The 19176-nt window shown below is 35.0% G+C and overlaps 1 protein-coding gene across 1 annotated transcript; it reads right to left on the bottom strand.

Annotated features, from left to right (window-relative positions):
* Positions 1 to 14642: 14642 nt before the first annotated feature.
* On the bottom strand, positions 14643 to 16712 carry LOC131041606 (class V chitinase). Its single transcript, XM_057974740.2, has 2 exons — positions 15566 to 16712; positions 14643 to 14827 (listed from the first exon to the last, which is right to left on the bottom strand). The coding sequence occupies exons 1-2, from the start codon at positions 16710 to 16712 to the stop codon at positions 14643 to 14645; spliced, it is 1332 nt and encodes a 443-aa protein (XP_057830723.2).
* Positions 16713 to 19176: the final 2464 nt, after the last annotated feature.

The following is a 19176-nucleotide window of genomic DNA, read 5'->3' as shown; positions in this document are numbered from 1 at the left end:
TTCTTATCTTTTATTTTTAATTTAATAATTATTTATATGTAAAAATATTGATATCTAATAAGAAATATTATATTTTCAAAATCGCTTTTAATTGATATCATGAAACATTTTTTCTAATATATATATTTGATATATTGTTACAATTTTTAAACAATTTAATGAAAACATAATTAAGACTATGTAATACACATTATATATGTTTTTAATGCATAATAGATTTTAAATAATGTTTTATAGAAGAAACATATTTAAAATTATATGCATCACTATGTGCACCACCTAACTTACACAATATAATAAAAAAGAAACTATCTTTAATGTGTATAAAATAAACTATATAACGATCTTGTATTTTATTTTCAAAATTTAGATCAATAGCTTAGAAAATGTTTGCATATGTATTTGAAACATATGAAGATAACAATAAAAGTAAATAAATATTACTACATTTATTTATGCCATGTAGAAAAATTAAATAATTGAAAATCTAAGTAGATGATGTTGTAGTTTCATAGAATTTGATTCTAAAACTCATATATATAGATAAGGAAGGAAGTTGCATAAAACATGGATTTGGGTGTCCAAAATGTAGGTCCAACCAACTTAGAAATAAATTGCCAAAATTATTTAAGACCTAAAGATAGGATTTTCATTAGTTTATTTATAAGGCATGCATGTGTTATAATGTGATCATCCTACTAAAAAGTGTGAGATCATGCTACTAAAAAGTGTGAGCAAACTTTAGTGTGATCACCTTATGGCTCAAATTCACTTTTGATTGTATTATTAATGTATATCTTAAAAATCATTTTATCCTCCTTTTATCCCTTATATCCATGCAAATGGTTTGAATACCATATTCAAACTATTGAGATACACAAAACAATAGTTTACTCAAATTTTATAAAAAAAATCATTTATCTTTCTTCAAGTCTCCTATGATATATTATTAGATAAATGAAGGAACCAAATATTTAATTATGTAATGTTATACAATTCTAATGATCAAGTTAGTATACTCATGCAAATAAGCATATAACTTTGAGCCCATTTTAATGGGTTTTGTTAATATAAATCTATATTGTTGAGTAGTGTATTTTTGTACTAAGGTTGGATCATTCCCTTGTGTTGGTGTGAATAAGTTCTTGTATCTAGTGTATTTTCTAGATCCTGTCAAGGGGACTTATTCACATGACTTAAGTTTACTTAGGCCTTAAGTGTTATTTCTAAAAGTCCCAGTTGACTAGATAAGACACAACATATCTTATCTTTATGGCCTCTGTTTACTTTCAATTACTGGTCATTTAATAATTTGTTGAGGTTGTTGTCTCACTATATAGGATTAAGGCACATGTCAACATTCTATCTTATCCTACCTCTCACCTTGTTTTTATAATAAAGGAACATCATTGTAATTTCATGTATTCAATCAATCATTTCATGCATCCTTGTTATGCAAGATATTCTAGCAATTCTCTCTTGTGGAAGTTGTTATTGCGGGGATTTTGGGGGTGTTGAGGAGTCATTAGTCAACTCCTACATGGTATTACAACTCTAAATTGCTTCCCAAATATAAAGGTTTTCATATGTATTGAAGGATTTTTGGGTGCATATTGGGGTTTCAAGGACCTCATGGTTGAATCTAGGGCATCAAAGAAAGTCAAGTATGCCTTTCATTTTGTCAAACTTTGTGATGTTTTGTTAGATTTGTAAGGGTTTAAAGTAGGGGTTGAAGTTCCCAAATTCATGACATTGCTAAATTTTTTACAAACTTTGGGCCAAATATAATCCTACCATCATGTCCATAAGGCTCAAAAACCTATAGATTGACTATTAAATTATTTAAAAAATGAGATTTTTGTTTAGAGAGCATCAAAGGTTTTTTAAGCTATTCCTTGAATTTGTATGGCCATACAAATCTATATAGATCCATACTTAAACATATCTTATAGAAAAGTCACAAAACAATTCCCCATCCATCAACATAAAATTGGCATATTCCCTACACATATTTGGTATCTATGTCAACTTAGAGTAAAACTGGTGTAATTTTGTACCAATCTACAACTTCTTATGTCATCTCTTTCATTCTTTGTACTAGTTGGTTGTTGATCAAATTTTCACAAGTGGTATGAATATATTTAATTATTTATAAAAGTTGCATGGGATGAAGTACTTATTTCTAGCAGGTTAAGCTCACATATGTGACCATACCCCTTTAGGAGTGGAGCCTAATAGTCTGTTGGTGTGGCCCCCACCCATCACAGACTCTTATCTTCACCACCACCACATCATTGCAAGTGGGTGCCACTTTATTTTTTCTACTTGCACCTACATGGTCATATGAATGACCAAGGGCTAGACAATTTGTAGCCCCCAAGTGTTGTGTTGACTCCCTAGTGCCTCAAAGGGAGGGTTTTTTTCTTTAGCACATACCTTGGGCACACGATATCACTTTGACTAAGGACAACTATGATTCTTGGCAAAGATACATTCTAACACATTATAGGTGGTTTAATCTTTTGCCTCATCTTTATGGACTCATTCATGAGCCATAGACAAAATGGATAAAAAACTATTTGGGGTAATAAAAATGATCAGATTATAGCATTGATTAGTTTTAGTTTTGGTGTAAGAATCTTCAAAGAGACCTACCATCATATTTCAAGAACCACATGCCCAAGCATAGTTTGGACCAAGATTTGGTAGATTTTTTGAGATCCACATAATCCTTAATTCCTAGATGATCCTACATCATATTGCCTCATTCCACTTGACGTTGTTGGCAATCTTCCCTTTGATGTTGTCAAGCTCTTTCAGTTGTCTCTACTCGAGGTCACCTTGTTAGACCCCTGTCCCATTAAGTTTGGCATTGAATGGCAAGTGGGTATGGCGTGGCCATTCAAAACACAATTTTTTTAAACGCCTCCTTGTTGAATCACAATTACACATTGGCCAACATACAATGGGTTTGAAATATTGAGTGTCATGTCACTGAGCATTCTAGGTGGATTCTGATAACACAATGATGAATAGTGAGTACCAAACCGGTACTGAGAGGGGGGGGTGAATCAGTACAGATATAAAAACTTTTCCTGAACTAGTTTGACTGTAAATAGTGAACTTGACTAGCAATCACTAACACCGGTCATAAACCAAATTACTATCAGTTAAGCACAATGAGATTGTGAAAGATATAAACCGAAAATACTTATCTTACCACACAACCTACACCCTCATTTCCACATTATCCTTGTGCATAAACAGGTAATCTATCATCAAAAATATAATAACATGCTAGATCAACATGATTCACCGCTTGACAGAAAACAACAAAGCATCACATGAAAAGGACATCACACATGACACACATATTTTTCACGTGGAAACCCAACTGGGAAAAAACCATGGTGGGAATGAATACCCACAAGTTGTTTTTGAACTCTTTAGAAGTCCGCTCTGTTAGGAGCCTAGTCCAGTTAAAGACTGTTACAACAGGTTCTGTTAAGAAGATCCTGTTAGGGATCACCCGATTAAGGGATGGCTAGAATACCTGGTTAAGGGTTAAACCCTGTTAGAGGTTACCTTGTTAGAGGATTTCATGAACCCAATGGCTTTGAGTCACCTTGTTAAAGGATTTATAGCAAGCTAGTTAAAGCTACCCTGTTAAGGGATTTTCCAACTGTTGAAGTGGTTAGAGATCAACGGGTATTACAATGATCTAGTAATAGCACTCAATGCCAATGCAGATCCGCTTTAATTCCTTTCTTTTGTATACACACTCTGTAGGTATCAACCCTCTTATTTGGTCTGGCAAGAATCACGTATCTTTGCACTTAGATACACACACAACATTTGCCAACAACTTCAACATGAAACACAACATCGACCTTATAAAAAACAGATAGGTCGGTAACATAAACCCTAAACCCTAAACATTTAGGTTGAGCAATTCAGTTGGTTCAATCTTGACCATTGAACACTTTGCATTTGAATACAACAGTCTTGAACAGATCTCAAGACATTCTCCATCGTTCGTTCTTCGCTGCTTCTTGGAGGCGATAACCCATCACGCGTTCTCCATCGTTTACATGGACTTCGCTCATTCCTGAGGTAGATAGGATCAATCCCCTTCATGCAAGATCCTTCACGCGCACGAGGCTGACGTGTCAACATGATCTGATCTCCATTACACTGCTAACTCATCACACAATGCCATCAGTTGAATCACACAGGCTCGAAACACTTCAACCGAGAACCCTGAAGTTGAGACTACCAACCGGTAGTCATACCATATTAAACCGCTTCACCTTTAGCACATATACCGATTCTCATCATTCTACCGGTTCACTTTGCCTGTTGCTTAACTTCAATAAACCTGTTCACTCTTCATCATATTATTGGTTCACTCTTCAACATATTACCGGTTCTCTTTCAGCATATTACCGATTTTCTCTTGAGCATATTACCGGTTACTAGTTCATTCTTTTAGCATATTGACATCAATGACAACAAAGTATCATCATGTCAACATATTCTACACATATGCCAACAGATTGCCTAGTGCAATCATGTTATTGAGTACATGTTATGCTTCCTTCGCATTTATGGGTGGCAACTTGCTATTTTTCATCGACGATCCTATGAGGCTACCACCTTCGATCTCCACCATGTCATAGAAGCACTTGCTACCAGCCCTTTCTCTTCTTGCTTACAAGTCTAGGTAGCTCAACTACGTTAGCAAAAGAAAATTGTTGATGTTCATTCTACTAGAAGGGCTCAAATTAAGGCAAGATTACATTGGTTAAAAGTTGGTGAATGAGCTTCTCAAGTTTTTTTTGGCTCTTTGTGCTCGTCACTCTTCACCGAGCATAAAAAAAACAAAGGAAGGCCAAATGGTACTCTCTAAACTACCAAATATTCTCCAGGTGTTTGTACGCCATTATGAGAAAGTGTTCACTTCTCAAGATGTTTCCTTTGAGTGAGAGAGAACGCTCCAGGAATGCCTCAGAATTGTGCCATGTCAACTCTCTGAGGCCCAACATAATTTTTGTGAGCAGTTACTCACCTAAGAGGACCTAAAAGAGGTTGTCAAATCCATGGTAGATGACAAAACCCTTAGTTGCGATAATTTCTCATGAAAGTTCTAAACAACCCTCTAGCCTTGTGTGGGTTCTGACCTTCATAAGGTTTATCTAGAGGCTTTTCACAACCATTCATTAGGAAAATTGATCAATAATGGAAATGTCAAGTTCATACTTAAGCTTGGCAATGATCATGTTGCTTAATGTCTCCTACAAAATTATTGTCAAAGCCTTGACTCTAAAAATCCATCATTTTCTATTGCAGATTGTTCATCCTAAGCAAATAAGTTTTATTAAATTCAAATTCATTTTTGATAACATCATTGTTGTTTGGGAAGGTATGGAATGGGCTCGACGTTCTAAACAGAAAGCCCCTTTCCTAAAAAATGATTTTGCCAAGGCCTATGATCATATTGAGTGGCCTATCATTTTGGTCATGTTGGGAGCTCTTGGTTTTTGTCCATGATTTATTCAATCTATTCAAATAATTTTTAGGAATGCCTCTGCATGCATCACCATCAATGGTTGCTAGTCTTCTACTTTTAGAATTTATCATTAAATCTATTAGGGATGTCCTCTAGCTCCATCTTTTTATATTCTTACTATAGAAGAATTTAGGTATTTGTTGGCAAACTATCTCCTTTGAGAGAGTGCGAGGAATTGCCTTGCCTAAGTCACCTAGCCAACTAGTTAATGAGCACTTTGTGGATGACTCTTTTCTCACACTCATTGAAGAGGAACAAAATATGAAAGTGGCTCTTCAATGCCATGACACTTTTTGTCTAGCCTCTACCATCATCAATCCTTTCTTCTTGTGCCTTCTTGGGTTCTTGGGTATGGTTGGAATTGGATTGGTTATTGAGAAATATTTCACTTTATAGGCATTCCCTTTGCTTTTTAGGTGTCTCGTGTGGACCTTTGGAACATGATTCTTGCCATAATTGAGAAAAAGATTTCATACTGGATTACTAAGCCTCTCCCCTTGGTTGGTAAATTTCAAGTTTATTCTAAAATTATTGCAACCACCCATGACCATTATTCTTATTGTTGAGCCCCTTCCAATGCCTCTTATTTGAGGTTTGAGAAAATTCTTCATAATGTTTTTGGGCTTCTTTTGAAGACCACAAATTTTTTCACCATGTTGCCTAGGCATTTTGTTGCCTTCCATACGATTCTAGTGGGCTTGGTCTCCTCTCTACTCAGAGACAAGGATTATTCCTTTGTGCCAAATGGATTATTCCTTCTATCTTTGGTAAGGAGGCTTGAAAGATTCTTCTCATACATTGCATTTCTTTTGGTTATTCAATTCATAGGAAAACCTAGAAGGAGATTGGCTCCCAAATTCTTCTTTTTATGCCAGAGGTTGTCCATATAGAGGGCACTTTTGTGGCCAAGAGTATCTGGCATGCTTGTGAAACCATTAAGCCTTGGTTTTGGTGGCCTGGCTTTCGATTTCAAGATGGATCTTATCTTTTAATCAACATAATCTTTGGTTGTCTCCTCTCATTCAAATTCAAGGTCTTCCCTTGGCTTGTTTGTCTTGGGTTCGTGCCTTGTAGTTTTGCACACCTTGGGATTTGTTCTCCAAAGCTACTATGAATCTATGCACTATGGAAGATTTGAGAGTCCAATATCATCTCATATGAGAGGATCAACAAACATTCAATATAGTTGTGTCATCTCTACCTCTGAATATGCTACATAAGCTTGGTATCCACTTTGTCGATCCCTAATGGAAGGATTCAAATTGTCACCCCAACACCACCATCTACAACTATAAGTCGTGCTTGGATTACCTTTTTCTTTCTTTGCACCTTCCTGCATGGTCTCGATTCTCAATTTACAGTGACATTTGTAGTCACCTCTTTTTGTGTGACAACGACATTTTAATAATATCTTGCAGACTATTACTAATCCTAACTTGTCCATTTCACCCGGTGTATTCTCTTACAAGGCTTGCATGTGAGCTCTCATCTCATACATATGAGAGTCCTAGACCCTTGTATGTTTTATGGCCAACCATAGACCTTCAAACATCTCTTCTGGTTTTGTTGTCATGCTCAAAACTTGTGGAATTGGATTCATGACATTTTTTGCCCTTTTCAACCAAAACCCTTTTCTTGGCACATGGTTCTTTTGGGTGATTGGTCTTCCATTCCCTTAAAGTATAAACAAATTTGGCATGCTTTTACGGTGGAGATTCTCTTTTCTTTATGGAAATGTAGAAATGCTATTATTTTTTCTCACATCTCTATTGACACATTTGTTTCCCTTTTTACTAAAGCTACTATCTATAACAATGTGATGCTCCAGATTCAAGTCCAAATGAACAAATTGGCCTCGAAGGTTGCTTACCTTCAATAGCTTCTTTCTCATTAGGGTAACACTCTATGCACTGTGGCTAGGGTGCCCCTGGATAGTTCTACCTCCTATGATTGTTCTCCACCCCACAGTCACAGGCTCTATCAAAGTTTCTCTACTTAGCATTCTTGGTCACCAAGATTTAGGCCCCTCACCACCACTCTAGTGGCAGGGGTGGTTCAGCTCAATGACACTCTACTTCTCCCTCATACAAAGGTTCTATCTCTAGGTGGCTTACAGGTGGTACAAGGCTGCGTACTGGTCGTGGCAGTGGTTGGCCTTCAATGAGTGTTGGTGGTTGTTGGCCAAACTCTTCAAAATGGCTCCCTTGGTTGGATCTAGCTATGTAGCCAAAGAGGACTGAAGATAAAGAGGAGGGAGAAACAAATGATAATGAGGGGTGGTCCCTTCTTGATATCACCTCGGAGCTTTGTTGATGTATGGGGAAAACTAGGTGATCGAGATCCTCCTTTGCCTCCCACTGGTGTTGCTCTTGCCACTTAAGCATTTTTTATATTATTTTTATTAGTTTTATTTCTAGGCATTGCCTATGTGACTCTAACGGGTGACCTTGTGTCCCTCTATATTTTTTTGTGGATATGTGTATATATTTAAGTTATTTAATGGAAACTAACGCATGTATTCATAAAAAAAAAATTGAAATATATATAACATTAACAACATTCTTCATAATGGTTTGAAAAATCTAAAGAACGTGAAGAGAAAAATAAGCATAAATGTAGGCCTGATATTTTTTAACAAAATTAGATATCAAATTTTATAAAAATTGATATCCAAAAATAATTAACAATCCATTTTGGATATCATATTTTTCAAAAATTATATATTTATTTAGGTATGGGTGAATCCAAACCTAAATATTTAATATTAATCTCTTAATGTTTTTTTCCTTTTATATCATGCTTAGAGATATGTCACAAAAGTAAAAGATAATAACATGAATATATTTACAATATTAAATAAACTCAATAACATTATTAGGAAGAATTAAGGGAGAAATATTTATCTTTGTTGATACCTCCCAAATAGAAAGAAAATAAAGAGATGGTGTAGCATTCTCAACAGGTTGGTCAAAAATTATATAGGATACATCATTAATTGGTGATAGAGGTTTATAGAAAGGGTTTTACAAGAATTTAAAATAAGGGGAATAAGGCAAATGGGTTTTTGACAATAAAAGAGAAGGCATACTTCATTAGAGTTGACTATCTTGAAGATTCTAGTAAGGGGATTCATGAGTGTAATTTATATAATTTATATAACTAGATCATTCAACAACCTTAAGTGGCAATATGTTTTTAAAAAAAACAATCTAACTTCATGTAAAAAATTGTAAGACTTACCTAATAAATATTAGAAAAATATAAAATCTAGAAATTATAACATTTTGAATACTTCTTATAAGTTGCAAAATATTATTGAATGGTTTTGAACTATTTTGATGAAAATCATATATTTCACCAAATGTGCTACTTAAATTTTCAAATGCTCATTCCTACTAGCCTTCTTTTTAAGAAGAAATAAATAATTTTCACTCCTCCCATTCATGGGTTCAATGGAGTGCATTTAATTTTTATTTTAAAAGAAAGGAAATGAAGTGGTAGCCACCATCCTATGGCTATGTAAAACTAAACTTTGATTCTTTATGAGGGAATCGAGGATAATCTAGCACTTGATGTATGACAATTAATTTAGAAGGTAAATTTATTATTGTTGTCTAGATAAAAATTAGAGAAGGAATTAAAAATAAGGTTGAGGCTCAAGCACTACTGGCTTGGCCTTCAAAACCTATCATTGACTAGGTCTAAGCAATGTCGAGATAAAAGGACATTTGGTGAATTTATAGTAAAATTAGTTTAAGAAATAAAAGCTAACAACAATTTATCGTAGGTTTAATCATAAATCAACTTTTTAAGTTGCTTCATTATACATTATACATTATACTTAAAAGGAAGATAATTACATCACATACATTTCTTCTCTCAAAAAATATTACCAAAATTATATTTATTCCACATTTCATATTTGAACTTGATATATTGAAGTCTTTTAAATAAACAATACATAGCAGTTCCAAATGAGAGTTTTCATTAAATCCAACACACTACCATTTGTTCATGTAGATATTGTTCATGAAGCTACATTAATCGAAGCTTGAAAGGTTCCTTTCTCTAACTTGAAAAGAGAGAAGAAGAGAGCTTAATGGACCAATGATTGAACAATACCACTGTGAAATTTTAAAAGAGGTAACCTAATTATCACCAATCCAGCTATATACAACCCAAAACCTATCCAGCCACTCTTAAATAGATTCAAGACCACATCTTCTAAGTACTATAAAACCACCACTAGGTTCAACATCCAAAGATTTATGAAGTAGATATTTTCCAAAAAAAAAGTAAAGGATTGATCAAGCCCAATTAGACCTTGAATTTTATCCTCAAGAGAAAGAATGAAATTAAAATCCCCAACAAAAATCCAGGGGGCAAAAGTAAATAAAGAATGAACAAAATAAATATAGGATCACAAAAAAAGCTTTCATTGAAAATTAATAGGAGAATTCATATTATAAAAAAGTGTAAAGCTCCCAAAGTTGAAAAAAGGTACCACCCAAAGATATAGAGTTTTTACTTGTTGTCCAAATAGGAGCAAGTTGAAAAGGATCCCAAAGACAATCAATTCCACCTACAAAACATTGAGCTCCAACACACTAACATTAACTAAATTTCCAAAGGCTAGAAGAAATGTCTTTCATCTCCTTCATAGAAAGTTTGATTTCTTGAAGGAAAAAAATATTAGGCATATGATTCAAATAATATCTCATAACTTCTTGATGAAAGGTGCTACCTAGACCCCTAACATTTCATGAAAGAAAAATCATTATTATAAAACAAAGAAATGGGAATCTAGAGTATGAATGACTCCCCAATTGTACCAATGCTTCTCCAATCATCTTCACTTTATCTTGATCACTTTTCATTCCAGTTTAGCAACTTTATCCATATTAACTTTTTTAAGATCTTTTGTTGAATGCTCAAAGAAGTCTAAGTTTTCTTTCCAAAAATATCCTTATAGAATCCTTTTAAGAAATTTTTGGCATCATACAATCTAAAGAGTTAACAAATGTACTAAGACTAAATTCATAAAAGAAACATTGGATCCAACTCGAAGTTTCTTCATGAATCCTCCATAGGACATATAGATCTGAGATAATTTACTTCCTTCGATATAGCTCGCACTTCAAGAGGAATTTGAATATCAAATGAAGGGTGTAGGACATCATTGAAAGCCGTCAAATTTGAGATATATGAATACTTATCTATTGGATTCTAGTCCATATCTTCAAAAGTCTCTAAAATATCAAATCTATTATTAGAGTACCATTTTGACAAACATTTTTCCTAACAAATCACATTCTTTCCTTTATTATGAGTTTTCATTGGAATAAAAGCACTATTACATTAGTTTTATCCTTTGAATTCTCAAGTGAAGATTGAGGAACATCAGGTTTATTTGGCCAATTTCATTGAAGGTGACCATAAAAATAACAGACAACATCAAAATGGAATAGTATTATAATCTATATGTTGAATCCACTGCATACTACCTAATCTAATTTATATAGATTCATGTAAATGATAATTAAGATCAATCTCAATATTTAGCTTCACTTTAAATATTTGAACTATTGTTTTGTAGATTTCTACTTAATGATGCTTAGATAGATTTCTTATTTCATGTGTAATCATTCCTATTACATTTCTTATACATGTATGTGTTGTGACCAAATCACACATCACCCCATTGCAAATGAGGACCCCCACTTTTTTAAGCATAGTTGTAAATATAGGTGTCCTAGTTTAGTATAGTTTAGAGTTAGTGTCTTTTAAATTAAAAAAGCCAAAAAAAATGGAAAATTTAAAAATTTTAAAAAATTGAAATTTTTGACTAAGGCATGGTGATACGTCACGTGTTGCTTTTAAACATGGAGCACGTTGCTTCTGCTGCTTTTACACACGCCACGCGTTGCTTTTGTTGCTTTTACACACGTCGCGTGTTGCTTCCGTTGCTTTTACATACGCCATGCATTGTTTTTACACACGTCGTGCGTTGCCTCCGCTGCTTTTCTTTTGCATACGTTGTGCATTGCTTTCACATATGTCATGTTGTTGTCATGCAACGATGTCGTGTCACTGTCGCGCATCGCCTTTGCCTTCACATTGCCATCGCGCATCGCTTCATGTGTTGCTTGCACGCATCGCATTGCACTTGCCGGACTTAGTCATCGTGCATTTCCTTTGTGAATCGTTGGCATGTGCTCGTCGCACGTTGCTCTCGCACTTATCATAGATTTTTACATACGCTTTGCGAAACCTTTGCGCTTACGCGATAGTGTTGCGCTTGTCATGCTTCGTGCACGTCACGCATTGAAGACTTAATTAATTAACAAAGAAGATGTTAATGAAAAAATGAACAAGGAGCATCACGCAATGAAGTCACGAAATGAATGCAATAGAGAAAAACGATACTACCTTGCAAGCGCTTTACCAACACTATCCACCACACTTGCATTGCGCAACGTATCTACACGTCACGTTAACATGATGACTCAATGGATTGATAAAGGTGCATTCAATATGAGACATTTGTGTTTAAGTTCGATGTGTCTTAACAATGATTGATTGAAGGATATTTAATCAAGGTGGCGAATGATAAACCTACAAGGGTTGGAATCTCCACGATACAACTCTAAGATGCATTCAATGATCGATCTAGAATTTGATGAACAAAACCCCAAGGGTTGGCGAAGATTACAAAATGACGAAGAATAGAACGAAAGGAGGCCGCTCAACTTCATTTCTTTTAATCGGTGCCTTGTGTTGATTCGAGAAGAATCAGTAAGGCGGCTAAGTCACACATCTCTATTTAATGAAGGTGGCGAGCATTGTATTTGGCAAATCGAACTTCACAAAGAGGGCCTTCCACGATGCAATATGTGTACACAAACGAAGTTGTGTTACATATGATCGGTGCAAGCATAACCAAGGACTCAAACGATGGTTGGAGGCATTTAAGAAGATACATTATACGAGTGCAAGCTTTATCGGTGGCATCAAAGCTGATCAACGTCGCTCATTAAAATAAAGTCACCAAAACTATCATCAAAGGATGCGATTATTAAATAGAAACAGCAAAGCATTTGAATTCGTTGTGTAAGTTCGAGATCATTCAATATATCACTGCAAAGCATTCATGAAAGGAACCCTAAGGCAACAAATACATATCAGGCGACAACGCTCTCAGTTTGGGGACAACGAATTGACAATCATTTTGATCACTCCGTTTGATCAAAATATCCATAAAGAGTGATCAAATTAGTGTGTATGGATCTCCGGTCTGAAATAAGTGGTTCAAACATCTCTGATCGGATTTTCTCTTATACTGATTTGGTTGCATCTTATTCGATCATCGCGTTATCTTGATTATAAGGGTCTCCCTTATTTCATCTTAGAACGTTTTGAAAAGATTCTTATTTGTCTAAGATGATTATATTTAGTTAAGGATTACAAGATTTTCATTAGTAGTTTTCATGCCCAGATAATCGATTACATATTTGCAAATACATCTCATTGCGTGACACTAACTTAGTCAAATCTTACAGGTGCATAATGGCAGGATCGCGACAAGCATTTATTAAGGAGGACTTGAAGAGTGTCATCGTCGAGTCAAAGATCGTATCGCATTGGGGCAACGTAGGCAACACGAACCTTGGATGCATCAACATGAAGAAGTTTCAAACCGCGCTTTACTCCACCAGGCCAACAGGACCCGCGAGAGCAAGAGAGAGAGTAGTGTCATCCAAGCCAGTCAACGATGAAGCAGGTGACGATAAGCAAGATGCGACATCTCCGCGAGAAGAGCAACAGATGAAAGATATACAGGGTGAAGAAGAAAGATTAACTATACTTGTTTGGCTAAGAGAGACAGATTGTCGAAGAAAGTGGTCGTCAAGTCGCGAGATCATGCAAAGAGAAGTAGGATCGATGCACTTCAAGGCGTGAAGAGGATCATGTATAGGCGATGACAGGATTTAATGCAAGCAACTATCAACATCAAGGCAAAAGATAAAGCGTCAAGCGTCACACACTTAAGAAGAATTTTCACAATCTTGAATTTCCTTCGGAAATCCAAGAATCTTTGCCAGAAATAACAGGATGGCAACGAATGCAAGTGATCAAGACAAGAAGAGTTAATCAAAGTTAGAAGATCGATTTACATCAAGAGCAATGTTGAGTATCAAAAGATATGTTGCATTCGTCTACAACTTGTGATGAGTTACAAAGATTGAGCTAGCTGAGGTGGCGTCCAGTCATCATTACATCCAATCACATTATTCCAAGGGAAGGTGTCTAGATTCAATGAACCTAACAAGAAGATAATTACCACATGGGCACGAAGTTCAATGTACCTACCCTTGTCTCATATTGGTCAGATTTTCTAAGAATGACATGTGTCCCATCATTTGTAATTGTATCATTGGTCAAGCATTTAATGCTTTGTAATGGGTTCAACAAACCCTAATTAGGGTTCTATCTTGTAATCTTGGCCATTGATCTGAAATTGATCTGAGCCACTGAAATGTAATGAGAGCACTATAAAAGACCTCACTTCTTCATTTGTAAGGTTAATAGTTAGAAAATAGTCAAGAGTCAACATTAGATAGATAGAATTTTAGAGTAGAGTAGAAAGAGATGGTAAAGATTGTTGCCAAGACATTGTTGCAAAAGACATGTAAACTTTATTGAAGAACTAGTGAATGCTATGTGTCGATTCAACAATTTGCATGGTCTCTATACTTCTCAATTTTAGTTTCATGTTATTAGATTCAAATGAAAGAAATTTGTACGATCAATGGTGAAATTTGTATATCCATACTACTAACACCAAGGCCGATGGTAATGTGCCCTACGTAGTCAACTGGAATCATTCAGCCAAAGATTAACTTCAATTATCATTTCTTCATTGATATGCATCAACTTGATGGTGTCTAGGCTTGTATTGGTGATTTGAACATCATAAAGTTATCCTTAGAAGATTGCACTAGTCTTGTGGAGATGTTCATAGCATGTCAAAGCAAGATTTAGTTAGAGTTTCATCAAAGATCATCCAATGCTCCTACATTCTTAGAGTTAGACTAGATCTCTCTTCAACTCTTATTCCTTTTTTCCTTTTTTTAAAAATCAAATCAAGTGAAATCCACGTTCCAGCAATCATTTGAGCATTCAGGTATTCAACGTAAGTCCCCTCGCAGTTACAGAAAATCACATCAATACCATTGAAGCTATCTGAAAAGTCAAAACCTGACATAAAAGAACCTTGAAGTCATCTCAAGTGATCCTTTGTGAATCTTCAACATTTGAGTCTTTACTCAAGAGAGGATAGAGTATTCAATACTTTATTCTGTGTTTGATAGTACATCAAAACGCCATCAACAGTATGTAGGTTCACATTATAATGCTATGATGGACATTAGATAGGTTTCATGTTTGTACCATTTGTCTCAACCTAGCCAATATACATAAGTGGCATTAGTGTACTCATAAGTTGATAGGGCTATAATAAATATTTGGGTCTATTGACCATTTAGGGCTATAATTCTCTTCTCTAGCTCATCTTGATGATGAATCATAGAGTATGATTCGAAACGTTGATAACAAAAAAGCACACAGTCAAATCCAGAAGCTTTCACCATACATTTAGATATCATCATTGATCATTGCATTGTTGAACCAATTAATATTTAAACAGAACAATCTTATAACAGTGTCCCATATTATTTACTACAAAAATTTCTTTAAAAACAAATGATTCAAAAAGTTTTTTATATACTTATGTCAACTAACCTTATCATACAATTTTTCTTTTTTAAAAAAACTAATATAAACTCCATTTTCAACACTCAAAATCCAATGCCCAATCTATAACAATTTCACCATCATAAAATAGAATCAACTAAATATAACCCCCCCCACAAAAAGAGGGGAGAGCCATCCAAACCCTAAAGAGGGGAAAGAAAAAAGTTTTAGAAAAAAGAATACCTGAAGAAGAAAGCGCCCAATTGGCATCATAGCTTATACTCCATAAAAAATACCCCCTCATTTCCTTGATGCCCGCATACTTAACCCGCTCTGCAACAGTTTTTTCATTTTCATACCCAACCCACACAGAATTTCCATAGCAGTAAGCAGATTTCAGGTTGCTATCGATTTCTTCAGTTGCATTATTCTCTCTAATAAAATCCCGAATCTCTGTATAGAAGAAAATGCCGGGCGCCTGGCTTATGGCTTGGCTTGGACCAGGGCCAATTGCAGGGGTCCCAACTCCATACTCAACGCCTTTACTGTCATTTATTACAATGGCCGGCCAATCTGAAAATAGCTTCCATGATTTCCCGTAAATGGGTATGCCCAGAACGGCCTTTTCCCCCATCAATCCTTCCCCAAACCAGTTTCTCACTCCATAATCAGTATTGTAAACTGATCCATTATCATACAGAGCAGCATGTTCCCCTGTTATGTTTTCCCACCTTCCATGCAAATCATAGCTCATGATATTCACCCAATCCAGGTTTTGCCCCATTAGGGCAACTGGGTATGTGACGAGTTTGAGATCTGAGGTAGATTTGGTCGAATTGTAATAGACTGCAGCGGTGAGTAACAGGGGAGGCAGAGATTTTGCCGCTGCCTCTGCCTCCACTGCGCTTCGCCATTCTGAGACCAGTTTCCCCAAATTCGCCATGTCTTCCTCGCTGTCTGGAAATTCCCAATCTAAATCAAGCCCATCGAAGGAGAAATTTCGGGCTATTTTGATGGAGGACTGGATAAAAGTCTTTCTGGATTCATTTACAGAAGCCATTTGGGAAAACCTTTGTGGGTTTGCCGCTCCTCCGCCTATAGAAACCATGGCTTTCACCATTGGATTTCTTCTGCGCACTGTAGAGCTGAAATTGGCAAAATGGATATCATTTGGTGTGGGATTTAGGGCAAAAGTGGTTTCGTTAAGGCCTGCGAAAGCATAGTAGATGTGGGTGAATAAAGAAGAATTGATGTCTTGGACTGGTGTGAGTGAGGGCATTGTTGAAAGCCAGTAACCTCCCTTCACTCTTTCGCCTGCACCTGCAATTGTTGTGAATGATGAACATGACCACCAAAGGAGGAGGATTGCTGGAAAGAAAGAGTTCGACATTGTTCTGCAGATGGGAGCTGAAATGGCTTGATTGTTGGATTACTGGTTTTGCAGTGCAGAAACAGAGCTTCTGATTTATGGTCAATGTCATTTCAAATCCATGCCGGCCTCAGGCTACCTCCTTTGTCAGTTTGTTTATGGATTTCTATGTTTGTTTCTCGATAGTATCAAATCCAATATTTTTAAGAACAACAATGGACCATTTGGAAAGCAGCAAACGATTCGTTCCAGGTGGAAATGGAATGGATTGTTTTGTAGTCTAGTATATTGGACGATCTGTTTTTACGTTTAGAGATGAATCATATAAATGAAATGATAGATGGTTTATATAAATGTAATGATCTGTTTTTTTTGGGGGTTTACAATGGAATGGTTTATATAAACGCAATGATCTGTTTTGGGGTTTACAATGCTAATTCTATATAATTAATGGGATGAATTATTTTTGGGTTTATAGATGATTTATAGTATATGGGACGAATTCGTTTTTTGGATTTATAGATGTTTTATAGCATATGAAACTACCTTGTGCTTCATGTATGGGGCACTTAAATGTGTTGAATGGGACGTGCATATCTTACACCCTCTAAGATTCCTCTCTTTCAAGAGTACAAGTTCTCCACCACTAGTCTAATTCAAGAGTACTAATATATTTTGGTTTATATAAATGGAATGATCTGTTTTTCGATTTACATATGGTATTGTATATGAGACGATTTATTTTGGAGTTTATAGATGGTTATAATATATGGAACTACCTTGTACTTCATGTTGGGTGCACTTAATTGTTTTATGAAGGAGACATATATATCTTACACCCTCTAAGATTCCACACTTTCAAGAGTACAGTTTCTCCACCACTAGCCTAATTCAAGAGTACTAATGAAGGAGTCATACATATCCTACACCATATAAGATTTGAACTTGTGACCTCTCTTTCAAGAGTACAAGTTCTCCATTATTAGCCTAATTCAAGAGTACTACTATATTTTTGGACAAGTGTTAAAGATGGAAATGTTAAGATGGTATATAGTATGGTACTACCTTGTACTTCATGTAGAGATTTGAACTTGTGACCTCTCTTTCAAGAGTACAAGTTCTCCATTATTAGCGTAATTCAAGAGTATTACCATATTTTTGGACAAGTGTTAGGATGGAGATGTTAAGATGGTATAAAGTACATAGGACTACCTTGTACTTCATGTAGAGGGCACTTAATTGTGTTACAAAAGTGACATACATATCTTACATCATGTAAGTTTTGAACTTGTGACCTCTCTTTCAAGAGTACAAGGTCTCCACCATTAACCTAATTCAAGAGTATTAATGTATTTTTTGCCTTAAAGTTAAGATGGGGATGTATTTGAGATTCAAAAATATTCAAAAATTGAGAGGTTATTTGACAATCAAATAGATTTTAAACTAAAATTTAATGATTTGGAGGATTATTAAACCTTTTTTAAACTAAATCAATCTTAAGGAAGTTTTAATGAGTAAACAATGTTTAATAAATTGAAATCTATTCAATGATTGTTCAAGAAACATTTGAAATAATATTAATGTTTATAAGTATTTATAAAGGACAATAGGATTGTCTTGTATAATAGCTTAAGAGAAAGTGTTTAAAGTACTTCTAAATAAAATAAAAGTACATATAATAATATACATCAAAACACAACCAATTATAAAATATATAATTTATGAATGTTTTTATCAAGGTAAATTTGTCACATTATATGTTTGTCTATCTCGGCACCTTATATTTCTTGTCATCATTATTTGAAATTCTTAGTTTTTTTACAAGGCCTAGTATGTAAAGAACTATTAGTTGCATTATTCAAGAAGCCACTAAAGAGATTTGGTTGGAATGAAGGAGGAGGCTATAGTTTTGACGTTAGTAGAAGTATTCATTTGCTTCTCTTTATTCAAATGATGACATCTAAACATGAGAGCTTCTTTATTGTATTAACACCAAGCACCTTTGATCTTGACACTAAAAGAAAGTTGTTGGGAAAGGTGTCTCAACCTTGCTCCTAGTACATTAGGATTACAAAAGTGTGATTTTTCAAGTATAAAATGGAAAAGCTCAAATTTGATTTATAAGATTGGTTTTTGGTCTAAATAAAACATTTGGTTGCTTAACACTACCTACAGGGATGCTTATTATGTAAGTATCTTTAAATACTTCAATTTTTGTGATAAAAAGGGGTCATTTGTCCCACTAATATTGTCTCTAAAAGTTTGAATAGGAAAATTAATAAGTTATTGGATGCATAAAAGAGCTATAAAGGGGAGTTGTACTTTTTGACCAACATAAAATACTATGATGTCGATGTGCTTCTGAACAATCTAGTGGGAGATCTAGAGTCTATCTTGCATCTTCTTTTGGAAACTTTTAAAGTAACCACCAAACACTTAAATATAGGTGTGGGGGTCCAAAAATGCCATGACATAATCCATGATC

This window comes from Cryptomeria japonica, chromosome 8 (assembly GCF_030272615.1).
Source record: "Cryptomeria japonica chromosome 8, Sugi_1.0, whole genome shotgun sequence".
In the NCBI taxonomy this organism is placed as follows: Eukaryota; Viridiplantae; Streptophyta; class Pinopsida; order Cupressales; family Cupressaceae; genus Cryptomeria; species Cryptomeria japonica.
Note: the sequence above shows the minus strand (reverse complement) of the source record. Positions and strands in the feature narration are given on the sequence as shown.